Consider the following 25,487-nt stretch of genomic DNA (forward strand, 5'->3'; position numbering starts at 1 on the left):
GAAAAAAATCAGAGCTTGTTGAGTGAATGAGTTCATTGGTGCATCACATTAGTTAGTTATTTAACTAGTTAGTTATTTAATACTCCGTAGTTTGGCTGAGTCCCCCGCCACAGGCACACAACTCATGATAAACGCCGCCAGAAATGCCTGTTGATAAAATTCCACCAGAATGCCAGATTACTTCGCATGAATAGGACTGGGACTGAAAGTTGGTGGTCAGCTAGAAGGGCCTGGTGAGAGGTTCATTATTACACTAAAGGGTAGTTATCCGTGTCGTTCAGGTCATCCACTGAACCTATTCTCAAGTTTAATCTTAATGTGATACGTCTATCATGCTCATTACAATTACAGTGTCAAAGGCGCAGAAAGTACTGCCTATCCTTCGTGGCGCACCCCTTGTGAAGACAAGCATGTTTAGTTACTGGCTAACTATGAACCTCCAATTTAGTAACATCCAGGCAGCCAGTTACAAGAAACCGCATATTGGCTCGTTGTTGGGTGAAGTAAATTTTACTATCACCCTGAAGACTGACTCTGAGAGTTAAACACAGCATTTATCGGGATATTGATTCAAAACTTGAATTCCAGCCTTCTTTGCCAAACAATGAACCCCCGCGCCCGACCAACTGATAAGAATCATAGTGGAGATATCCCTCCGGTATACAGAATCGATCTTTCCCTGCCTCCTGCACAACGATATGTAGAGGTCGCCGGGGTATATCGAGAAAGGATGAGGTCTTTGACCAGTCTATTCGACGAGCTCGTCGAGTCCATCTTCCCTGCCGTAAATATCAGATGGGTGAAACGTGCTGCCCGCCTACTGCTCCGGCGCCTCTATACTCACGAGGAAACGGAGGAGATCAAGGGGATAAGTCAAACCACTGACATCCCTCTGTATTTATTGGTGTCACTTAATGTGCTCCTCGACCTGCTCATGGGGTGCACCAGTGGCGGCGCGAGATGTAGAGATGCACATGATGTAGATTCGAAAATGCTACATTTTCGCACTCTCGACTGGGACATGGATGGCCTACGGCAGCTGATTGTCCAGCTAGAATTCGTCCGCAGTCCTCACACCGAACAAGTCCTCGCGACAAGCATTACTTATGTTGGTTTTGTCGGAGTCCTAACGGGCGTGAGGGAGAATCTTAGCGTTTCGTTGAATTTCCGCCCATATCATGATACGAGCAGGCGCTTTGGCAATGTGAAATTTTACGCGAGCCATATCCTCGTCTTGTTAGGGATTCGCCGTTCTATATCCTCTTTGCTTAGGCAGTGTATCCTTCCACCAGCTCCGACGAAATGGAGTATTTTCACCAAGGTGTGGAGAGGAGCACGTCGACCCGCCCACCATGGTTTATCTCTTGGTGCCATAGCAGCGGAACTATCACAGACCCCCACGACTGCAGCGTATGTAATTTTTAGCGACGGGAACTCCACCACTGTCCTTGAAAAGGACTATAGATCCGCCGTTACCCGCACTTCCTCGTCATTCATCGTAGCTACAAACAGCGACATAGAGGACGAATCCACTGATTCAACCACAAGAACCGACAATCTTGCTTCACCACAACCTCAGGCCGTCCAGCTAGCTGGCCTAGAAGAATTGGTAGAGGATAGCGTCGAACGAAGAACGTACATGCAAGGTTTTTGGGATGCGAAGGAGAAGTCAAGACAGTCCAGCCACCCGCAGGCATCCACAGATAGACAGAAGCGAGACCCGCTTCACCGCACACGCGCTTCCAGAGTAGCCGCCAGGCAACAACAAACTGCCATGTCATCCTCAACATCATCGAGCACATCTCAAGACTACGAACCTCAGCAGGGAGTCGACGAAGCTACCTCCGAGATTCAAGAGGTCACCGCCTCACCAGCTGAAATCATAAGATGGACGAGCACCTACCCAATTACGAATGAGATGACGCATTTTGCAACTGTCATGGATCCTATGGAGGGTAAAATTGTTTGGGTGAGACGATATACCCGCCCATTGCGCTGGTAGTCCAGGGTGAGGTGATAGGGCTTTTTAGCTGCTTGTTATATGCGACGATAAATAAAGTATTGTTAACAACTCCTCCCCCACTACATTCTTTTCCTGGCGCAGGATACTCACTTGACATCTATCTTTGTGGAGATGGAGATGGAATGAACTTCTTTGAAGAGGCGCAGAGCGGAGAAAATCGCAAAGGGTTAACGTACGATCACAAGGTTGGTTGGCCCACTTCTATATCGACATATTTCTCCGTTGTTATAGTTGTTATGTTCTCCATCTTTTCCTTGTTATTACCTTACAAAACAATTGCGCACCGAAAGAGATGTTTTGCGGATTCTCTGTTCTGGTGTATGCCATTTTAAGTGAAAAGTAAAAAATTATGGAAAGAGGTCATGTAGCTCAGAAAGGAAGACAGAAGAGGAAATCGTAGGTAGCCGTTGCTGCTAGACATGTACATAACAATTAAAAGGCAAGCGACTAATTCTATCATGCAGGTAGAAGAGGTATATATGCATAAGTAAAAGTAAATACTCCACGCGATAAAGAAAAAAAGAAGACATTTCTAATCCGTGCATGGAATCAAGAGCACATCCCCCCTCTCGATAGAAATATCAGCGAGTCCAAGCGCACGGAAATATGCCTCGCGGGGGAGACAATAGACCAAGTCTCCCCTCCCAGTGGCAGTATACGGGTTAGTTTTGCCATGTATTGATGTCGGGGGTGAAATGGCAGCCATGCCCTCCTCAGTAGGCATCAACTTATCTATTACAATGAGGTCGAGCGGCCGCCCCTGGACAAAAAAACCACGCTTCTCACCCGACCCGCCATGTGGACGAATCGACTCTGTGATCTGATCCAGACGCCGTTCTATTACCCGCAGCTGCTCTCGCGAGCCGTGCCAGAACCGCGAGACTTCGGAAATCACATTCATGCCGCCTTCTATGAGGCCTAAGTGATATGACATATCACGAATGGAGCCGCAGGCGGAGAGGACGTCGGTGGCTGATAATATGGCGTTGCCTGTAAGGGGTGTGGAGAAAGTAATTTGGGGCGGGGGTGGGGTGTTTAGCGCACTGTTGTCCTCGTCCGATGGATTTAGATGTTGGCTAAGATCATGCGCGATGCGAAGGACCTCGATGGAGTGGCGGTAGGAACGGAGGACGTTCCGCTCGATGATATGCTCCGGTAGGTCTTCGTGGCGGACGTATCGGTTCAGTCTCATCATTGTTGCATGGTAGAGAATATGTACGCTTGCGAAGACGTCTCCCTTTCCGGCCTGGACGCTCGCTTCCATATTTTTCACGCTATACGAGAAGTACTGCGGGAGGCTTGCGAGCCATTTATCAGTGCGCTTCACGGTGGAATCGTAGAATTCCTCGTAAAGCAGGGCGTAATTTGCTGGAGAGATATATGTGGCGCGATAGATGTGTTCGAGCACATCACCCCAAATGGCAGATACTTCTACTAGGAACGCCATTGGGTCAAGCGCAGTTCTCTGTTCGGGTAACGAGGCGTCTGCAGGTATGATACCGTTTTCAAAGTAGGGCATGTTGGCCCATTTTTGACTTTCGTACCAGTCTGCTCTTAAAGGTAGTCGAAGAAAGATGTCCTGTGGCTTGAGCACTGTTGGAGAATGGACTGAGAGGCCAGCATGTCTCTGTTTAGGATAAAGTGCTCAGTTAGTTATTGGCAGGAAATAGAGCAGTTGGGGTTTGCAAAACTAACGTCCATAAGGAAAGCAGCCCAAAAAGTCCGCCTCTGACATTCAAGCATAGTTTCGGCTTTAAAAAACTCGTCCCGTTCAGGCGGGTTCCCATGTTCAACGTTGAGTTTCAGCCCACATATAGTGCGCATGGCAGAGCCCGTAAAATCAGAAGCCGTGGCTGACGCGCCGATCGTGAAATGCCACATCCCAAGAATAATCCGAGTTTGAGCTAAGTGCAAGGTTGGTCTGTTTTGGCTTTTCTCCACAGCGTGCCTTGCGATTCTCGCAAACCTCATCGAGTCGGCCCTTTCCTCCCTGGACTTGCCAAAAATAGCCCCCATAGCAAGCATGGCATACAGCAGCATTTTATCATCCAGAGATTTATTCTGACAGAACTTCAACCATCTTAAGAATGGATCTCGAGGGAATATACAATAGGTCGCGCCGTTAACATAATGGAAGTACATACTGAAATACTGCATAGTCGATTCGGGGTGGGTTTGGTAGGGATCTGTTTCCCATTCTGACAACGTTGGATCGTGGAGATCCATCGCAGCCATCTCTGATAAGATATCGTTCATGCGGTATAGATCAGGAGCTGTGGCCCTATCTTTGTCATGCTTAGAGTCATCCCTCTCGTAGACAGTGGCATTCATCGAGGCTCGCCTTCTCCTTTTCAAGGGCCTATTGAATTTCAGGCTTTGTGACCCAGCCTCGTGCATCATTGCGCCTAGATGGTTAGATGTTGCAGAATTAGGTATTATCTGGACCGGACTTCCAGTGCCCACACGTGAAGTTGAGTAACCACTCGACGAGTAGCTAGACGGTTGATCATGTAATATTGCTGATGGAACGTGGTGGCCGGTTAATTGCTGCGAGGGCTTTGCAATTTGGTTTCCCCGAGGTCTAGAGAAGGGAAAGAAATAGTTTTTGTTAGGAATCATAAGCCGGCCGAAGGTGAAGGGTGGGCTTTTAAAACTCACGCATTTTCGAATCTACATTCCCTTCCTGATTTTTGGCACTGATCACACTTGGGGATATTTGGGATACATTTGATTTTCTTATCTCTGCAGGTAATGCATGCCTGCGCCAGCCGTTTTCTTGGCTTTCCGGCTTTTGTGACCCCCCAATTGGCATTGACGGGCTCCCCATCGATTTCCTTTGGGCAATGGGTGCCATCAGAGTAGACATAACAAATTCCCTCGCCCTGAATAAATCTCTCTTCTACCACATGAGCTAGTCGCGGCTGATTTGGCGCAGGTGGTGAGCCTGAGCGGAAAGAAATCTCACCAGATAAAGAAGACGGACCTGAGGCCGGAGAAACTTCAGAATTAGGGAGGTCGCGTACATATGGAAGCTGACTATGGTGGTGATGGGCTAGAGGAGCCTCAGCACTGCTTCTTGTGTATTCGGCAAAACGATCAGACCGCAAGCTGGCCGCGTCCAAACCGACTTGCGAAATTGGAGGCAGCTGCTGGTGAGAATACAATCGATGCTGTCCCTTTCCGTACGAAAAATCAACAGGTTCAAGTGTAGGTGGCGGTCTTGGGAGTGCAGCAGTGGCATGGTTTGGATGACTGTTTGGCTGAATGTGGCTGCGTGGAGTCTCAGCTGTTTTGTAGTCGGGTGTTCTGCTACTGTTTGGCGTAGAGTTTCCGCGACCCGTAAAAGAATGATGTGAATTTGATGCATCAGGATATGAAACTGGTGTAAGAAGCTGTCTGACTGACGGAAGCTGGTCCTGCACTGGGTATCGATTGCTGGTATGTTGGGTCGGGGTCCGGCCTGCCATCGAAACTGGGGATTCCATCTCTGCCAACGGAGCCGGAGAGTCTTCAGATACAAAATCCCACGAAGTAGTTTTGCGGGGAGGAGGGAGTTGGTAGTTGGTCAACCGTTTCGATGGCGTTGGGTTGACTTGCGATTCTTGTGACGTGGTACTGTCCTCGGGCATAGGTAATATACGCCCGAACGACCCCACATACCACCCAGACATAACTCCAGACTTTTAAAATAAAGAACTGTTATGTGGAATACCTGGGCGCTATCCTGGGCATCGGTAGACAAAACCCTTTGACCTGTAAATTGCTGCCGGTTGCCGGCAGTTGAGATGCGAGTCGCCGGTTTCCATCCAATTAGTATAGAGAGAAATAGATCTAGTCCCAGACGCCCAGTCAGGAAATCAGAAACAGAAAACTCCAGTGGCTTCTTCAACCCCTTCCCACTCTCCGGTTATTCTGAGGCCACAGCTTTCGAGAGGTAGAGATAAACATGGGAGCTCCCTGGGCAGTGTCGAATGATAAGCCAGCCTGGACCCCCCTCCAGAGCGAGAGTGAACCGGACCCCTCAAACAAATCAAAACGTCCGGAAGAAATGAAGGCACACGATTGGCTTTAGGCCCTGATACTGAACTCGTCCTTGGAGTAGATCGCGGTCAGGATTTGATGAAGGGGAAAGAGAAATTTTTACGGATTTGGGCAGGACGGTCCCTCCAGTCAGCAACAGTGGGTATTTTGAGTGCGTCGGCAGATGGAAAATGATGTTGCAGCTCGCTCACCCAGGATCAGGATAGCGACTCCGCCATGAACCCAGCCGCGGGACATTTCAGCAAGCGAACGACAAACCTCGTAGCATGCCCAAGCACTGGCCGCTGAAGATAGAGTTCAGCCAGGGATCACTTTACGCTGGGCTCCGGCACTTCTCAGTTAGGCCTCTCGGGTTGACCAATTAACGAGAGTGGGGAAGTGTAGCAAGAGGGCTCCTAGATAATCGAGGCAGCGTACGTACGCAGGGTAAATGGTCTCTGCGTGTCAAAGGGCTATATTCCTTAGCGTCAAGGACCGGCTTGAAGCAAGCGTCGTTTTTCTTCCTGCGGCTCCCAATTTTGCGCGGGATAACGACAGATTCTCCTCTCTCTTTGCCAGCCAAGGAGCAAGGCGAAGGGACCAAAAGCCGGGCAGGCTATGGTTCCAAACGCCAGCTACCCGGCAGTTAAGCCAGGCCATGATTGCCCATCAATGCCGGCCCCGGGTGGGGTGTCACCTTCCAGGGGCTTGAGAACCCTAATTACACGGCTTATCGCAAGCGAGAGGCAAAAGCAATGCCTGTCCTGTTCCCGGGATGTCAGTCTTGCACTACAGCGTATATCAAAAAGGCCGCTCCTTGTCAATCTAACCCAAATATACCAAGTAAATTGAGGGGCTCGTTGCTGATGGCCACGTACATGTGCATATATATATATATATATACCCGAGGATGCCAATGAGGGATTCGTATGCTGACCGCTCGATCCTCGCTGCCGCGACATGCGCTCTGTATGCGGCTCGTCGCAGCAAAAGTCAAGGAATTGAAGGCTTGGGGTCTCGCAGACCGCCCGCCCTATGGTTGACAACCCTTCAAGGTGCAGCTCAGCCTTGTAGCAACCAACTGGCTCATGGTGTCACAGCAGCAAGAGGGGTGAGGAGAGGGAGGTGGTGGTGGTGGTGGCCTTGCCAGGAAGGGGTTCAAGATGGCTGGTTGTATGGTTGTATGGTTTGTTTCCTGTTTCATACACAACACAGCACATATCCAACTCAGCAGTTCTTATCTGTCAAACCCCCCTGTGGCAGGGCGTCATTCTCCTAGAAGTGTTTGTCATCATTTATCCCACTCTTACAAGAATATCTCCGTATTTTCTTCGGAGTTCCCAGGGGCAACTCCATGCTATATTCTGCGCATACATACCCCATTGTCGCGTACCCCAACGACCCTTTATTTCCGGACACCCATGCTCCAACGGGATTGTCTTAAGCTATATAGATATACAGATATCCCAACCTGGAAATCCCCAGAAACTATCACTATCCCGTTGCCGGTGATTTTCCGATTCAGTGCCAGCCAGAAATGAAACCTGCGCTCATCTACCACGACGGTGAGGTATATAACTGTGCAACCACCACATCTTCGCAGAACCATGCTTCCATCAAGTTCCCCCCTCTACTCGTCTAGGTAAAGAGGGCAAAAGTCCTAATTACTTCATTCTGATACGGCAGTAGTATTTCATTACACTATCTTAGCCGACAAGTTCAGCGCTAGATGAATACTCAGTACTTCAATTCCTATTCTATATTTATATATATATACCCTCCAAGGTATCCATGGTGTCCCTGCGAAGGAGCACGCACCGTCTTTACCAGCCTCAAATCTAAATCCTGCCTTGATAACTACAACTCCCGGGAGCCATCACTCTTGCACCCCCTTCCTTGGTTGAAAGGAGACATCGTTTCTTTATCCGGTGTTTGTACTTCCAATCTTAGCTCCGGTATGGACTGTGAAGGTGGGGGGGGGAGCTGCTGATCGACTTCCGTCCTGCGTAAAATCAAGTTTACGAGAAAATGGGGCATTGATCAATAATTTCGCTCCCATATAAAATAAATAAATGCATCTGGCCCCGGCGTTTATCCGGCATTAATAAACAACTCAGCTGTGAGCCTATGGTTGGAGGGACTTGGGACTAAGTGGGACGACTACGGGGTCTGAGCGTTGTTTCAGGAAGGGCTGAGGGGATGTTTTTAACAGACACGCCGACTGACTTACTTGGAGCCTGGAGAGGGAGGCTGGAGAAACTGGATTTTCGAGCACAGAAGCAAGCGGGAGCGGGATCTCGAAACATTTCTGACTCTGACCACGGGGTGGGGAGGGATTTATAATGAATATCGAATCACCAGCTATGGTGGTAGTGAGAGTGAGTAGTATGTGGAGGAGAAACCATCCCCCTTTTTCTCACAACCATTTGGCTACCGAATAGAGCCGTAGAGGTGAGGTGAGCCTCTTGGAGGAGATGAGGAATATACAAAAATATGGTACTCGACACTTGTGAAAAAAATTCATTCCTACCCCACGATCTCCGCTTCTTCTCCCTCCTGATTTAGTGTCGTTTCGTTGACTATTAATTTATTTCTCCCGGCTTCAACCGTCGCTCTATTCATGCACTATGTTGCCGTTGACATTGACATGGAAGCTCAACAAACTCATCTTTTTACCCATAAGCGCGGCAGAGTTTTCTGAAGGTTGATGACGTCTATGCACGCTTTAACCATTTTCTACTTCTCTGTTTATGTGAACTGGCAAGAAGGGAATGGGGGAGAGTATTTAAGCAGAAACATAGGATTTGGTCCAAACAAACCCTATCATATCCATTTCTGCTGGTTACGTTCGTGTAGCAATCCTAACATAGAACAGGGACACAATTGGAAGTTGAAAAGAGAAGTAAAATGAAATGAAACACCCTCACATAAAAAACCGCGCTCCAGTGTTAAAAACACAATTGTAACATTATTTTGTTTATGGAAAAACAGAAGAAACAAGAGACCCTAACATTCCTACTCCTGAGCCAGAATCTTGTGGAAAGTCTCGCCAGCCCGCTCAGGCTTGCCTGACTCGAGCCTCTTCTGGCCGAGTTTCTCCTTGGAGTAAGCCGCAGCGTACGGGTTTAGTCGGAGGAGGACCTGTCTATTGCGGAGAGGGTTCTTCTTCTGGACACCAGATCTCTTGGTCTTGGCGTATCCCTTTGGCTCGCGGAGGGCGGACTGGACTTCGGAAGAGTTGATGAGGCGGGTGAGGTCAGCGTTAGCGACGAGGTTGGAGGGGAGGAGGAAGTCCTTCTTCAGGGCAGATGGGGCGGTGGTGGAGCCGTAGATGGTGTCGAGGGCAGCGAAGGCGGAGGAGGTCCAGACAATGAAGCGGCCAAGGTGTCCACCGGGGGCCAATTGGAGGAGGTTGAGAGCGAAGACGGGGCAGGTCTCAACACCGGGGATGTTGCGGAAAGCCTTGACGAGCTCCTTTCCATCGACGTCAGGGTTGTAGACAACGAGAGGTCCACGGCGTTGGCGGTATCTCCGGCCACGCATCTTTCCCTTTCCAGCACGGAACTTGCGAGATTCCTCGACCTTGACGAGATCTGGGCCGGCTCCGAGGTTATTGAGGAGGGCAATGGCAGCCTTGGTCTTGACGATGGCGTCGTTCTCAAAGGCCTTGGAGTCAACTACAAGGGGAACTTCGGGGACGTTGGAGATACGGTGTCCACGGGCGTAGAGAAGGGCAGGGACGGAAGAAGCGGCCAAGGCAGAAGCGGTAGCGAATCGCCTGACAAAACAGCATTAGCACGCCTGGAGTTGGACATTGTGGTTCGATCCCGGGGCCGTCAATCGAGCTTCGATTTTCCAAAACTTACTTCTGTCCATGGTTGATCTTCTGGTGCCATTTTCTCCAGACCTTTGTGGGAGCGAACATACGACCAGCGCGACATTGGTTACCGAATGCAGCTTGACCAGCACGGTGCGTTCCTCCTCCAGAGACACGGGGAATACGGGCGACAGCACGGCCTGTAAAAGAGCTTGATATCAGTGTCTTTTGTTTCCCACCAATTCCTCGCCGACATCGTCAAGGCTCTAATTTTTGAAGTGTTCTTCAATTCCACGTACCGGTACCCCAAGACTCAGCAGAAGTTTGTTCACCAGCCTTCTCGCTCACGGCATATGGCTGCCTCTTGTTTTTCGCAATACCAGTGTGCACCGACCTAATCTCACCATCAGTTTCTGTCTCCCAATTCACCACCTGTTCTCTCAGCATCTCGGGAGTTTTTCTTACTGAACAATATCGGGACGGATTGGCGACGCGAAAACAGCGGGCAGAGGGTGAGTGGCACCGCTGGGCTTGCCCTCGGCATTGGCCACGGTGACGGTTGGGCGAGATGCCATTTTTGTCGACAGGTTGCTGGTCGTCGTTGGGCGATGATGGTTGAGAACAGAGGTTGTCGTCGTCGTCGTCGTCTCGTCGTCGATGCCCCGAACTTTCAATGTGGGTTTTCTCGCTTGGGAATGGCGGCTCTGCGAGCGGCCACAGAACCCTAAACCCTGAGTTCCCGATTGGGCAGCTTGGCAGATTATGTAATATAATAGGTCGTGATATCCCGTTTTCAGTGGCAGGAAGCAGAAAACTTGACCTCGCTAAGTGCGCCACTTGACCTCGTTATGTAAGCTGACCTCGCAAATGTGGCCCGTGCCACTACCTGACCTCGCTCAATACATCTTTTCTTATAATTTGAAACCACTCAATTATTTATCATCAATTCTATAATCAATTCAAAATCAATTTAAAATCAATTTAATACTGAAATTATTCTTGAATTTAATAATAAAGTAAGTATTTATATAATTTACACTGAATTGATTATCAATTGATTTTCAATCAATTGTTAATTACTTAAATATATAGATTGAATTTATTTTTATTACTATAATTAATTAATAATTAATTCAGAATCAATTTAACACTGAAATTATTCTTGAATTTAATAATAAAGTAAGTATTTATATAATTTACACTGAATTGATTATTAATTAATTTTCAATCAATTGTTAATTACTTAAATATATAGATTGAATTTATTTTTATTATTATAATTAATTAACAATCAATTTAAAATCAATTTAAAATTAATTTAAAATTAATTGTTAAATATTTTTATCTTAATATATTTTAAAATTCTGTAAAATATCTCTTTATATTTTATATGAATTTGTCTGTTCATTTAATTGATTATGAATCAGTTAATACTTTGATTGATTGATGAACTGAGTGAATGAAAATGAGTGAATTGAAAGATTGAGTGAATTAAAAGATTGAAAGTCAATTACCAACTGATTATTACTGTATTATGCAAGGTCAGGGTCATGATTATGTAACGAGGTCAAGTGGCGCACTTAGTGAGGTCAAGTTTTCTGTATACACTTTCATTTCAGTGGAAGTGGTTTCTTCGCTCTCTTTTCAACCTCACGAACAGACGACACCAGCAGGTAAATAATAGAATAACTTGGTGAGATTGCATCTTCCCAGTCAATATCAAGCTATGAATACAGCGCAATAAAGCAGCCACTCTGTCATCTTTAAATTTATAGTGTTGATCAACCTCTTATTTTATGATATATAGCTATATAGACCTCCTTAGAGTTGACTTACTGAGGCGATGATATCTACTCTTGAGTGCAATGACCGCAGGGGCAGACCAAAAGTGAAAGATAACAAGGTGTTTGATATTAAACTAACTACAGAGATTTCAACAATGAAACTCAGAATTCAGTCTGTGAGATATATTCACTTATATATAATTATTAAGTGTTGCAAATTACTAGAGAATCTGTACATACACATAATGATTAGAGATAGACTGCCACTTATACAGCTGTATATATACAGTTATGTTATGAATGATAAAATCAGTAATAGTTCACAAAAGTTTACCATCTTTATTTCATATTTAAAGAAAATCAACTTAGCCTACTCTGTATTAGACTGACCGGCGGGACCATGAATTTCACATTTAGTCCCATTTGGTCTAGTCTCATACATTTCTTGGCGTGAGTCCCACCAGAACCAAGCCTCAAAAAAATCTGAAAATGGACCATTTCTGAGAGAAATAGTGTGAAAAATGACCAGATTTAATTCAAGAACAGTGAAATGAGAGTAATTTCTCAGAATAAACTGTGAAAGATGATTATTCTTTCAAAATCAGAATGAGACTGAGACTGAAGATTAAAATCAGTCTCATTCAGTTCATTCAGTGATTGCTTATATAATCAGAATTTGGTAATAATTATTGATAACACTCATGAAACAACTAAATACATTCTTGTGTAAGTTTATTCTTCACTTTCTCATGAAAACTACACTTCTCTGATATACTGTGATCAGAGATATTAAACTGTCTGATAATTTCATGTTTTACAATCATGAGTTTCTTGATTGTTTCTCCTTGTAATTGTCCTCAGTGATAGTGACAAATATCTCAACTTGAGTTGAACTTTCACTTCATTCTCACCCCTGTCAATGAAATTGTCAGAATATCATGCATCATCAGTGCAACAGTTGAATATATACTCTCAACAATTTTTCATAACTCTAGAATTGATTTGATGTGTAAATTTGTCAGATCATCTTGAAAATAACAGTCAAATTCAGTTTTACAAGCATGTAGTTTTGCCTGATTTTCAGTTGCAATCAATGTATGTAAGTTCTGTTTCAAAGTTAGTATTATAATTCTATGAGATATAGAGCATTATCAAAGATCATTACTTACTAGAGAATTGTATTTCACTGTCTTCACATCTCAAACATCTGCTTGTTTGAATCTCTGATAGTTGATATTATAGTAGTCTCAGACTAATTTGATATATGAGTCTCATTTCTCCTCTGTTCAATCTTGAGAAGTGTAGATGTTAACTTGATGAGAGAGATCTAGTAGAGCTGCTACAGCATAGTACTCTGCAAAAGATTGTTCAGTTTTACTGTAGTAATATGCCAGTTTATCCCTTGCAGCAATAATAGCCTGTGCTATAGCATCATTTCAGACTGAATTTCTTTTTAAGTGATTCAACTGCTTCTCAAGATGAGTAAATAAACTGTTATACACTCACCAGACTGACTGCAGCATTGATGTACAAGTGATTGAGACTGCCTTTGTTATCTTATAAAACTGAAACAGTAAATCAATCACATATTTCAACTGAGTTTACTTCATATCAGAAAGTTTCAATATCTGAATCTTTTCCTGATCAGATGTAAGAATAAGTGCTTGCAGTGATTATTCAGGTGTTTGCAGCTTGGTGTGATATGTACTGTTAACTACTAGAAGTGTTTATGATAGAAAGATAAATGTAGAGATCAAGTGTATAATAGCATTCAAGCTGAGTTGTGAATAGTATTTGTGAACTTCAGTCTATATAGTTGTGTGTAGTCAAGAGCTGCTAGCTCTATTGATTATACAAGAGATAGAAATAGAGGTAAAGAATCTGTGAGAAGTGAGATTTCTTACATATTCCTCTCTCTCTAAGACTTCATCTGTGAAGCCTTTCACTGAGTGACTTCATAGTCAGCTCAGCACTGCAGTGATACTCACTAAAAACTCTTCACATCTGTAAAAAATCTCAGTGAGAAAAAATCCCTTGTTATCATGAAGAGAAAAGAGTCTGTCACTCAGTTCCTTGTTCTGTGAGATTCTTTGTGATCTACAGATTCTTCTCTGACTATCACACAGATTCATCTCACACCTTTCATACAGAAGAGTTTCAGTTGACTCTCAATCATTTTCACAAGGTTCTTGTGTGATCATCACACAGATTCATCTCACAGGTGAATCACTCTCTGTGAGATCACTCTTATCAAAGAGAAACATTTATGAGTTGATCTTTCATTCATTCTTACAAATCATTGCTCTTTGACACTGTAGAATTGTGAGGAATTTTTCATTCTTTTATCAACTCTGTAGAATTGTAGAATCAAGATATCTGCAGTCTGCAATCACTCTTTATAGTCATATAGAAAGATTCAGACCTGCAATTCATAATCACTCTTATTTACTAGAGTAATCTGACTGTTCTGTGAGATTATTCACAGTGTAAGCAAACCTCTCTAGAGTAGTATAAATATCTCAGATCTGTCTGTGAAACCTCATCTTCTTTTTCCTTTTTCTGTAACAGCTCTCATTCTTATAAACTGTGAGTATTCTCATTCATTCATGAAGTGTTTTCACTCAGATAATAGAGAGAGAGTGTTTCTGACAATGTCTGTGTATTAGTTCAAGAACTTCTCAAGAATAAAAATTTTTTCAATTTCAATATCTTCATAAACAATGTCTGATCACTGCTGAGCTTCTTATGAGCATTCCTGCAACTTCTCTGATTGCTTTTTACTGGCTGGTGAAGCAGAGGCACTGCCACTCATGACCACACCTCCACTCCTCCCAGCCCTGCCACCACACCCGATCTTTGGGCCAGCGGCCCACCCCATCCCTCCCCCAGGCCAGCCCCTGGCTTCAAGCAGTGCAGTTTCCTCCTTTGCTGTAAGTCTTCTCATAAGTAATTCCTTACAGACTCTAGCTGACAGTTCTTGCAAAGCTCTCAGTGTTGCCAGTGTCTTCTGCAGTCTCATGAGCCTATGATCATCCCCTTTCTACTCACACAATCTCTGACCAGGCATATGTGAATATGTCTAGGTTTTCTATCAATGGTTCTCACACCGCGGTGTATTTCCACAATTTCATTATTAATGAGAGATGAGTCTCTGAGTACCTGCAAAATCCAGGTAGTCAAGGCAATGTGAATGTCATGAATTTATAATAGAAGTTAGTCTGAGTAGATGAGCTCTCTCTCTGCATTCTCATTGTTTTCAGGCTGAATACTCCAGCATAACTGAGAGAGTGAACACAGCTTCATGAGAGATATCTGGTCACATATGCAGGTGACCAGCCTTCAAGACTCTGCTGCAACTGCATGTGCTCTGGTGTCTGACTTCTCTGAAGTCTGTGCATTTCTGACAGTCTTTGTGTCAAATGTAATAATTGTCTGTACTGCAGGCATGATGCTCTCTGCTTCTTTGAAGAGAAAAATTGATAGTTGTGAAGAAGTTAAGTGTCATGAATATTGATGATGTGAGTATGAGTTTTCTTTGTTTTTTCTTTATTGATCTCTAAATTGTATTCACAGCTCTGTTTGTTTTCTTGTTTTTTAGCTTTAATAAGAACATGTTTTCTTCTTTCCTTGTATATGCTGCAGACTGTTCATCCCAGTAGAAACTCATTATCTTATAGACTAGAATTTGCAAATGACAGTGTTAATGTCTTTATTATAATCAGGTTCTTAGCAAAGACTGTGTCATTCTGACTTGTCAGAATTTGTAGCATGAAAGTCATATCTCAGCTTCTGCAGATATCTTATCTGCTCAGATGATTCTCAAGTGAACTTATTCATCTTATCAGAATACTCTTATCACTGAACCTTGAATCAGAGCTCACAATCTCATTTCTCTGAGTCAACAATTTCTTTAATCTGATATTCTCTTTCACTCTCTAGTGCTTCACAGACAGAGTGATGAGTCATAGAGTTCTCTTCTGAGAATTCCTTGTATTTACAGAGCAAAGAGACATGAAAAACATTATATATCTATAACTCAGATGACAGTTTCAATCTGTAAAACTATGAGCTAACTTTCTTCATAATCTTATAAGACTCTGTCTGCAAGAGATTCAGCTTCTTACTAGATCTCTATATAATGATGTTTTCTAGACTCAGTCAGACTCTATCATCTTTCTTGAAACTCTTTATAATATGCTTAAAGTCATAGTATCTCTTCTGATACTCTTGAGTCTTTCTCAAGAATTCACAGACTTTCTCCTGAATCTTCTGAATTCTCTCAGCTTATTCACAGACATCATCACACTCTATAGTGTACTCTCGCAGGTTCATCAAGATCATTCATGAATGAGTCTCAGTGAGCATCTCAAAGAGGGTTTTGCCTGTGCTGACATACTTTGAGTTGTTGTATATGAACTCTGTGAGTGATAATCAATGCACTCAGTCATTCTGATTGTAATTAACAAAGTATCACAGATACTGTTTTAATATACTTATCAGATGTTCTGTCTGATCATCTGTCTGTTGATAAAAAGCTGTGCTTAGATCTTGTGAGATCTTCAGTATAGTTATCAGATCAGATCAGAACTCTTCTATGAAGATTAATTCTCTATCTGAGACAATGTTCACAGACAACTCATGCAACTGAACCACATTACAGATGAAGATGTGAGCTAAATTCTTTGACTTCAAGTCCTTGCAGATGAGTATAAAGTGTGTCATCTTGATGAAGTAATTCACTATCATCAGCACACTGTCAAAGCAGGCATCATATATGTCCTTGCTTTCAGAGAGGCTTACAAGAGCATTCATTTCTAGCTGTTCTCAAGGTTTTCATGAAATGAGTAGAGAAGTAAGTTCTTCATATAATCTGAACTGCACTATCTGTAAATTCTGATAAACAGCACAAGAATTCACTATCTTCTTCATAAGTTCTTGTATCTTCAGTCAGAAGTATTTTCTTATAAGCAGCTTATGAGTTCTAGTGTCTGCAAAATGACCTACTAGAGAAGAGTCATGATGCCTTTTAATGAGTTCTACACATAGAAACTCATTTGCAGGCACATAAATCCAGCCCTCTCTTTGTAAGAGATTATTTAAGTCTCTTTAACTCTTTATTTCTGCAGAATTGATCCCTGCTGTGAGCAGTTTTCAAATATACTGAGCATATTTATTCTTCAGTTGCAGTTCAGATAATCTGAATAGAAGATCTTATAAAAACTTATACTCTGTTTTCTCTTGCACCAGGTCTTCTGCAGCACTTCTCAAAGCCTGCAAACTCTTCAGATTATAGATACTCTCTTCAAGAATTCTCACAGAGATTCTCAGAGTGTTGACTCTCAGTGTTGTAGAGAGTAGTTGTGCAGGCTTCTTCTCTCTCTTCTCTCTCTTCTCTCACAGGGAATTGAGAGACTCTTCAGTCAATCTCTTTGCAACACTCAGTCTGAGCATCTTATAAAGCTTTTCTATCTTCTCTAGTCTCTCTGTGTCTGTCATCCTGGTCTTCTTAACATAGTCTGGCCTGTAAGAGAGTCTGTCCACTGAGTTCTTAGTTTTCTTAATATGTTCTATCTTGAATCAGAACTCACTTAGTTTCTGAGCTCAGCAAATCTGTCACTGTAAGAGTTTCTTGATTGAAGCAAACTGTTATAAGCTGTCATGATCAGTTCTAACAGTAATCACTGTCATAAGACTCTCAAAGTAGTGACATCAGTGATGAAAGAATTTCACTATCATGAGAAGTTTCTGATCATGAATGTCATAGTTGATCTTCACAGATTGCATCTTCTGTGAGAAAAAGGCCACTGAAACTCAGTTCTTATTTGACTGTAGTTGCAAGACTATTTCTGAAATTACAAAGAAGAAGGCATCTGTCTTCAATCTGATTAAGAGCAAGGAATCAAAGTGAAACAGCATCACTGTATTCATGAATATCTGTTTCAATCTTACAAAGACTCTGTGAGCTTCTGAGATAAGAAAGTTCTTACAGTTCTCTCTTCTCAACAACCTTTTCATTCTCTGTTCACAGAATAACTTCTTCTTATTTTCATTCTTCAGTATGTCTGTAAGAGTCAAGAAGATTCTCATGAACACAAAGATAAACTGTCTATAGAAATTCACAAAGCTCAGAAAGATCTGAATCTCATGAATACTAGTTAGCTTCAGCTATGATAGAATAGTCTCAATCTGTGAAGATTTCATCTGAATATCATCTGCAGTGATTACATATTCTAGGAAATTAATTCAGCAGACACTGAAGTTGCACTTCATGAGCTTAACATACAGTTCTGCCTCATCTAAGACCTTCAACATGCTTTGCACATGCTCAGTGTATTCTTCCTTCTTTATGAAGTACATCATCACATCATTCAGATATATTATCATGAAGACATTCAGATATGTGTGAAGTGTTTTATTGATGAAAGACTGAAATATCATGAAGACATTAGTCAGATTAAAAGACATCACTAGATATTTAAACAATCTCAGTGCAGTTTTAAAGACAGTCTTTTATTCATTCTCAGACTGTATTCACAGCTGTGTATATGCATTGATCACATTCAGTTGTGTGAATATGACAGCTTCTGTGAGACAGTTGATCACATTCTCAATCAGAGACAGAAGATAGCAGCTCTTTGTTATCTTGAAGTTCAGGTTGTGATAGTCTACACACAATCTGAGATCTTTATTCTTCTTCTTTGTGAACATCACAGAGGCTCCTGCAGAGATCTGTGAAGATCAGATGAAGTCATTCTTCAGATTCTTCTTCACATAGGTCTACAAGGCCTCTGTCTCATAATGAAAGAGCTTATAGATTGATTCTCAGAAGAGTTTCTGCCCTTCTATCAAATCTATTGTCAGATTCTTCTCACAGTGAGAAGAAAGCTCAGCTGCCTTAGCTGGGCTGAACATCTCTGCAAGATCTCAGTATTTCTCTGATATCTGAAGCTCAGTTTTCATAACTGTGAGATTCTCAGACACTTGCAAAGTCATTATATAGATGAGCTTGTCTTCTCTAATCAACTCTACAGCATCAACTGCTTCTATCTTCACAAGTGAGTCTGTCAACACTGATTGAAAGTATAAACCTGACTCATGAACAGCTATGTGCGGATTGTGTCTTTGAAGTTATATAAGTTTCAAATACATGTCATCTGTGATGTCTGTGATAATCACAGTTTTCACAAATCTTCTCCAGGTTTCAGAGAGATCTTATAATTCAAAGATGACTCTCATGAGTCTCTCAGCTCTCAGGTCTGAGTTCTCACACTCTGCTTGTTGCAAGAGCAGGTTCTCAGTCTTCATCTTTCAGCTCATTCACTTCATGAGCTTTAGAGACATCACAGTGACCTGGGATCCTGAGTTTATCAATGCTTTTCATGCTTGCAGAGCAGCAGCATCACAGCACAGTCTCTTTCTATAAGTAAGCATTTTCATTGAAGAAGCAACAGATTCAGGTGTCAGCTTCAAGACTCTTAAGAAGGCTGTTGCTGACTCTGTCTGTGACTTCTCAAATTCCTATTTTAGTTTGTTCAGACAGTTTGTGTGAAGATGTTCTGATTTAGAATAGATGAAGCAGAGTCTCTTTTTCTTAATCTCTCTGTTATACACTCTGTTTATAAAAGCTTGTGAAGCTCTCTCTCTCTGCTCAGCAGTCAGATATGAATCTCTCTGTGTCTTGTCATCTTTTTCTGACAAATCTGTTCTCTGTTGTTCTGACTCTCACAGAGCTGGTCAATGATTCACTCTTCACAGGTCTGTGACTCTCACAGTGATTCACAAGTGATGAATGAGAGTCATCAGTTTCTTCAGAGCTAAGAACTTAGAGTCTTACTCAATGAGCTTATTCTGCATGTCTTTATTCAGTCTCTTTATGAACATCATCATTCAGGTCTTGTTTCAGAACCCTGTTTTCACAGGTCTCAATTTGTGTCATAATTTCATGAAGTGCTGTGAGTAGTCTTCATCAGATTTCTCACCTCTTTTTCTAATGTTGATGATCACAGCTCAGGTGTTCTCTGTCTGACTTGTAAAGTCTCTCAACTTGTTCTCTAGATAGATCTTGAGAACAGATCATTGAGATCTCTCATGATCATTCTCTAGATGATTCAGCCAGTTCTTAGCTTCAGTGTAATAGAGGTCTGTTATTGCATAGATGACAGCTTCTTCATCTTTCATGTCACACAGTCAGACTTGCAAGTCAATTTCAAATGCAAACTTGCAAAAGCTTTTATAGATTGTGGTTTGATAGATGATCTTAAGTGATTGTAACTTGAGAAAGTTTCTTTTCAGTTCACAGGTGTCTCTGAAGATCATGTCTAGAGACTCAGTTCAAGAGTGTTTGCAGACAGTAAGCATTTCTTGTAGAAAAATAGCTTGATTCTGTGAGAGATGCTCAAGAATGTTCTTCACTGAGATTGATTCATTCATGGGTTTGAAGAGTTTCTCTGTCACAGATGCAGAGAATGATGTTCTGTGAGTGATTGATAAGTTCTCTGAGACTTCTTTCACAGAGATTATTCATGGTTCAAGTGACTGCTTCTGAGTGCCTGCAGTAGAGTTCACAGGGGTTGAAGCACACAAGTTTCTAGTTCTTTCAGTCATAACAGGTGGTTGCTGACTGACTGAGCTTGAAATGTAAGAATAAGTGCTCACGGCAATTATTCAGGTGTTTGCAGCTTGGTGTGATATGTACTGTTAACTACTAGAAGTGTTCACAGTAGAAAGATAAATATAGAGGTCAAGTGTATAATAGCATTCAAGCTGAGTTATGAATAGTATTCGCGAACTCCAGTCTATATAGTTGTGTGTAGCCAAGGGCCGCTAGCCCTATTGGTTACACGAGAGATAGGAATAGAGGTAAAGAATCCGCGAGGAGCGGGATTTCTTACATCAGAGTGTTGCACTCAATGATCAATCATCTGACACAATTGAAGAGTCTGAACAGTCATCTTATATATTGAACTTCACTGTGTTCTAACATTCTGTATCATATTCAGTGATGTGACTGATTTGTTTATTTATTGAATATCATAGAATTGTTGTTGTTGTTTAGAAGAGGTACAAATCACATTAACAATGTTTCAAATCTATGATATTTAAATTATTAGTCAATCTATTCAAAATTAACAGTAGTGTTATCAAAAAGCATTATTAAAAAACAATATCAAAAAGTGTTATCAAAAAACATTATCTTTTGCAAAGTGAATGCAAAAGTTACTTGAGTAATCACTTTCATCTTATTCTCATCTCAAGAACCAGTCATCTCATTATTCTTCATCTTGATATTAAGATTCTTTACCAGTGTTTACATCACAAGTTGAACCACATGAGCAATGCAGGGGATATGACCTTGTTTACCATTTCAGGAATGCAAAGCCAATTTTTGCTTCAAGCTCTTCATCATAGTGTAGTTATTCACAGCATTATCAGTTGTAATTGCAAGAAGACTGAGACTAATATCTCAATAGTCATTTTTAATCACAGTTATTAATACCTCTGCCATATAATCCCCAGTATGACTACTGATCAATGATTCAAATTCAATTAATATCTCTTGATAAGTTCAGTTCTCATCAATGTAATAACATGTAACTCTCATAAATGCAAGATTGTTTATACTAGTTCATGCATTTACAGTGAGAGACACTCTTTGATGATTCTTCAACTCTGATTCTAGATGTTGCATATTAACTTTGTAATGTGTCTCAAGGTTGAACTGAAGACAGGATTGATGTGAAATATGAAGATTTGAATTAAGTATTTGAAGAAGTGTTCAGAATTCAGAGTTTTCAATTGATTGAAGAGAAAGATTCAGAGATATACACATGTGAAGTAATTATTCACAGAAGTTATCAGATGAGAGTTGTGAAATCAGAGTACTGATACATGATTGTTTTCACATGATTTTCTTCAAATTAGAAAGTTAGTATTATCAAAAATCATTATCTGATAGAGTAACTTACCAGCTCAGTAGTAATTTTCTGATTATTTTTCTTTTATTGTCTGCATTCTGATGACTTCAGATGTCAGGAAATTCCTTCAGAGCTATGATCAGTCTATGATGAATGTTTCTGAATGAAGTTGCAGTGATTGCAGCAGAGAGATAACTCTTCAGTAATCTGCAATGTAATCTGTTGATAATTATTCCATAGTTCATCTTGATATTTATGTTGAGTTTTTCATAAATTTCATGACCTGAAATCAGATGTGAAGAATGAAGTGATTATTCATCATGATTGAAAGAGAGCATTCTGTGTTGAATTGTAAACAACATAGACTTTGTAATTCACAGTGATTTCTTGAAGAGTTTGTGAATCTTCAGTAGAAGTAAAAGAAGTGAAAGAAGTGAATTCAGAAGACATGATAATAATTTGAGAAAGATGATAATTTATTTTCAATAACTGATCACTGATGTGTGTAAGAAGAATTAATATAAGAGAAAATAATCTTGTTTCTTAGCTTAGTTATAATTTTAGTACTAACTCAGATTGAATATCATTGATGTATAAAAGTAAATAAATAATCTTGATTAATCTCTATCATATTTCTTGAAATATATTAATATTGTAAAAGAGAGTGTTATCAAATTGTGTTATCAGATGATATCATTAAAAATATATTAATATTGTGAATATCAATGTTGAAAAAATGTTGATACTTATACATTATAGTGATTTGTGAATCATGATAGTTAAATATATATATATATATATATCATTTCTGACTTGATTACAACTTGTACAATAATTTTTGAAAACTCAAAATCAATTTTAATTATTAATAATTAAAAACTTAAACTTACAACTAACTAATATAAAAAGAAAAAAATCTACTTCTTCTCTTTCTCATTCTTCTTATCATTCTTTATAATTCACTTCTCATTCTTCTTCTTCTCCTTCTTCTTCTCATCTGAGATGATAATCATCTCAAAATCTTTCTTCACTGCCTTCTCAGAGAAGGATTCTCACTGCTCTCTCTCAGTCAGATTAATCTGTGCCTCAAAATCCTGCATTTTCTGGTCTACTGCCTCGGGTTTCATCTCAGTGATAAGCAGATTGACATGCTCAGAGAGCAGAGCTGTCTTCTCAATGTTCTGAATCATGAAGTGCATTCAAGACCTGAACAAGGCCTCAATTCTCTCCTTCTCTGCCAGCTCCTGCTAATCAATTAGAGAATAGAAGCATTATCAAAAATCATTATCTCTTAATAAGTAAAAAACTTATCAGTTTTGACTTCTTTATCTCTCACTTCAACATTCTCTTAATCTTCTTCTGCTGTCACTTATTTACAGTAATACTCTTCTTCTCTCTCTCTCTCTTCATCTTGAACTTAAATCATTCTCAGAACTTCTCCTGGTTTCACTGCTGCTGCATGAGGCTCTTCACTGTCTTCTTCTTCAATCTCTCACAGACAGTGTCATTCACATTATTTCTATACTTAGTTCAGTCTAAATCTATCAGAAGTGTTACTTAAAATCATTATCATTCTGCTTTCTTACAGAGCCTCTTCAAGGCATTATAACATGTCTTGCAATCTGTCTTCTCTCACTTGAACATCTTCTTCTTCTCTCTCTTCAATCTGTGACAGTGCTCACGTGCCTTGGTGGTCTGCAGAACTGCAGAATATTTAGAGAGAGATGACATGATTGATTTCAGTAAGTGTTGAAGAGAGGTGAAGGCAGGAGAGATAGTCAGAAATGATATGATAATGATAATGATGATGATAATGATGATGATGATGATGATAATAATAGTGATGATGATAGTGATAATGTTGATGATGATGATGATGATAATAATGATAATAATGAAAGAAGAAGTGCATTGAAATATATTACTGACTTATCAAATATAAAGAGATAAAGAAAATATTAACAGCTTTCAGAGATATATGAAAACAGCTACAGTGTTGTATAGCAACATCATCTTCATTCAATGCATGCAATGTTGATATTCTTTGTATGCAGTTATCATATAATCTATATCAGAGATACATGCAGAAAACAGATCTTTATTGCTAGGGAGAATGATTACAGTGATTCTCTATTTTCATATTATAAAGATAAGTTATTCTCATTTCTTTCTTCTCTCTTTTCTCTTCTTCTTCAACCCATCACTAAGTTCAAGCTGGTATGAAAACTATTAAAACACTCTTAGAAATCCTCAAATTGAAGAGTATAGACTAATCAAATTTTAAATGCAGAAGAATCAAATTACATTCAATATTACTAATTATTCATCCCCTCTCAATAAAACCACAGTTGCGTCTTCCCCCCCCCTTCCAAACAAAACATGGCCCGTGAAAAGCGAGTACCACGCCAGGCCATAATGGCCAACACAGCCCCAGCACGCAGGGCTGCATACATGCAGTGTGTGCTGGACTGGGAGGCTGCATGGGTTGCAAACCAGCGCCAGCATCCCAGGGAGAGCTGTGCGGCGTGGGAAAGCCGCAACCCTCAGCCACATGCACAGAGGGTGGATCATTGCAGTAAGTGCATGTGCATTGCATGGAAGTAACACTTTTTGATAATACTCAGTCTCTGATATCATGAAAATAGAGTCTCTCTGTGAGATTCATTTTTACCAGAAGTCAGAGAATCTTATATTTCTCAAGACCATCTTCACCTGCCTTGTTCATGAAATTGATGAGAGAAATCATCAATTTCAGTGTTCTGCTCTTGATGTCATTCAAGTGGCAGCAGAGTTCATCCTGGCCACACTTTTTAAGTGTATGTTTTCTAAATATTCACATTTATACAGATATATACTGATTATTTGTTAGATGATGTTAAGACAATGACTCATCACAGCTGTGTTACTCTCACTGTGAGAGATACACAGTTAGTGATGAACATTGTGAAGACTCTGAGAAGTGAGTATTTTAGAGATACTGCAGCTCTGTGACCTTGATTTTTTTTTTTTTTTATTTTTTGTTTTTTTCTTTTCCTTTTCTTTTTTTTTTTTTCTTGTTTTTGTTTTATTTTTTGTTTTTTGTTTTTTTTTTGTATTTTATATTTTTTTTGTAATTAAAATTATATGAATTATGATCTGTGTTCAGAAAAGTAACAATATTTGATAACACTCTCTGTTGAATTTTCAACAAATGAGCACTATGTTATGATATTATGTAAGTGAGAAGTGATTTCATAGTCCCATTTGATGCCATTCTCAATAATGGGATCAGAATGAAAATGTGACTAAGAATTCAAACATATTCTTTATCCGGGACTAGATTTTTATTTGAAAAGTGAATCTGGGATCTTTAATATTTGAAATAACGTGATTTGGGATCAATGTGATAAACACAAACCATGACCAGGAGTAATGCTTTTAGGCAACGTGACAACTGTAAAGTTTGGTCCTGGTCCCAGACACGGTCACACGGTCAGTCTACTCTGTATAGAGTATAGATGTCTAGATACACGCAGCATCTTCAGCAAGATGTCTCTAAGCAATATTCAAAATATACATCTACATCATCATCATTGTGTACTCACCCATTAGCATATATAAATATATACATACTAACTGTGTTTTACACTGTCTCTTAACCACTATTCCAAGACACCAAAGCAAACCCCCATAGAAAATGTAAAGAAGAGCTGAAGAGAATGAAAAAGAAGAGAAAAAAGTGCAGGGTTTGATTGGGCCAGGAAAGCGCAACATATGGCTGGAGAGGGGTAGTATTAATTCACTTTATGTTGTGTTATCATGAGGTGCATAATCGTTCATATAGAGGGGAGGCAGGGCAGGGAGGGAGCGTGCCACCCTATGGATTGTTGGACGACATGTGGTATTAATGTGTACGTTGTGTTCTTGTGTTCTTTGTGCGAGAAAAAGGG

At 40.9% G+C, this 25,487-nt stretch overlaps 4 protein-coding genes across 5 annotated transcripts; 2 read left to right on the forward strand and 2 right to left on the reverse strand.

The window, feature by feature from the left end:
• Nucleotide 1: 1 nt before the first annotated feature.
• On the reverse strand, nucleotides 2-7,424 carry BDBG_01422 (C6 transcription factor). Its single transcript, XM_002628468.2, has 4 exons — nucleotides 6,922-7,424; nucleotides 4,682-6,807; nucleotides 3,719-4,604; nucleotides 2-3,650 (listed from the first exon to the last, which is right to left on the reverse strand). Exons 2-4 carry the CDS (start codon nucleotides 5,692-5,694, stop codon nucleotides 2,556-2,558), a joined length of 2,994 nt encoding a protein of 997 aa, XP_002628514.2. The 5' UTR covers nucleotides 5,695-6,807; nucleotides 6,922-7,424; the 3' UTR covers nucleotides 2-2,555.
• BDBG_01421 lies at nucleotides 117-2,582 on the forward strand. 2 transcript variants are annotated; one of them, XM_031720324.1, is made up of 3 exons: nucleotides 117-260; nucleotides 352-368; nucleotides 449-2,582. In XM_031720324.1, exon 3 carries the CDS (start codon nucleotides 605-607, stop codon nucleotides 2,000-2,002), a length of 1,398 nt encoding a protein of 465 aa, XP_031576445.1. In that variant the 5' UTR covers nucleotides 117-260; nucleotides 352-368; nucleotides 449-604; the 3' UTR covers nucleotides 2,003-2,582. The 2 variants fall into 2 exon arrangements, with proteins under 2 accessions (XP_031576445.1, XP_031576444.1); XM_031720323.1 differs by having other exon boundaries at nucleotides 128-368; nucleotides 449-2,565.
• Nucleotides 7,425-7,690: 266 nt separating the features above from the next.
• Nucleotides 7,691-10,641, reverse strand: BDBG_01423 (60S ribosomal protein L4). The gene is made up of 5 exons (XM_002628469.2): nucleotides 10,326-10,641; nucleotides 10,160-10,254; nucleotides 9,910-10,060; nucleotides 8,274-9,821; nucleotides 7,691-8,203 (listed from the first exon to the last, which is right to left on the reverse strand). The coding sequence occupies exons 1-4, from the start codon at nucleotides 10,433-10,435 to the stop codon at nucleotides 9,059-9,061; spliced, it is 1,119 nt and encodes a 372-aa protein (XP_002628515.1). The 5' UTR covers nucleotides 10,436-10,641; the 3' UTR covers nucleotides 7,691-8,203; nucleotides 8,274-9,058.
• Nucleotides 10,642-23,937: 13,296 nt separating this feature from the next.
• BDBG_16365 (uncharacterized protein) lies at nucleotides 23,938-24,549 on the forward strand (the record flags this gene model as incomplete). The annotated part of the gene is made up of 3 exons (XM_031724330.1): nucleotides 23,938-24,133; nucleotides 24,204-24,374; nucleotides 24,428-24,549. 3 exons carry the CDS (start codon nucleotides 23,938-23,940, stop codon nucleotides 24,547-24,549), a joined length of 489 nt encoding a protein of 162 aa, XP_031576446.1.
• Nucleotides 24,550-25,487: the final 938 nt, after the last annotated feature.

The sequence above is a fragment of the Blastomyces gilchristii genome (assembly GCF_000003855.2).
Source record: "Blastomyces gilchristii SLH14081 genomic scaffold supercont1.2, whole genome shotgun sequence".
NCBI classification, from domain to species: Eukaryota; Fungi; Ascomycota; class Eurotiomycetes; order Onygenales; family Ajellomycetaceae; genus Blastomyces; species Blastomyces gilchristii.

What these genes read in the sequence shown, in the direction of transcription:
- BDBG_01421 (XM_031720324.1), top strand. Translation starts at nt 605, where the DNA reads ATGAACCCCCGCGCCCGACCAACTGATAAGAATCATAGTGGAGATATC.
- BDBG_01422 (XM_002628468.2), bottom strand. Translation starts at nt 5,694, where the DNA reads ATGTCTGGGTGGTATGTGGGGTCGTTCGGGCGTATATTACCTATGCCC. An exon ending in GAATGTAGATTCGAAAATGC is followed by an intron (nt 4,605 to 4,681) that starts GTGAGTTTTAAA and finishes TCCCTTCTCTAG; the next exon opens with ACCTCGGGGAAACCAAATTG. An exon ending in GGGCTGCTTTCCTTATGGAC is followed by an intron (nt 3,651 to 3,718) that starts GTTAGTTTTGCA and finishes TATCCTAAACAG; the next exon opens with AGACATGCTGGCCTCTCAGT.
- BDBG_01423 (XM_002628469.2), bottom strand. Translation starts at nt 10,435, where the DNA reads ATGGCATCTCGCCCAACCGTCACCGTGGCCAATGCCGAGGGCAAGCCC. An exon ending in ATCCGTCCCGATATTGTTCA is followed by an intron (nt 10,255 to 10,325) that starts GTAAGAAAAACT and finishes TGGTGAGATTAG; the next exon opens with GTCGGTGCACACTGGTATTG. An exon ending in AAGATCAACCATGGACAGAA is followed by an intron (nt 9,822 to 9,909) that starts GTAAGTTTTGGA and finishes CTGTTTTGTCAG; the next exon opens with GCGATTCGCTACCGCTTCTG.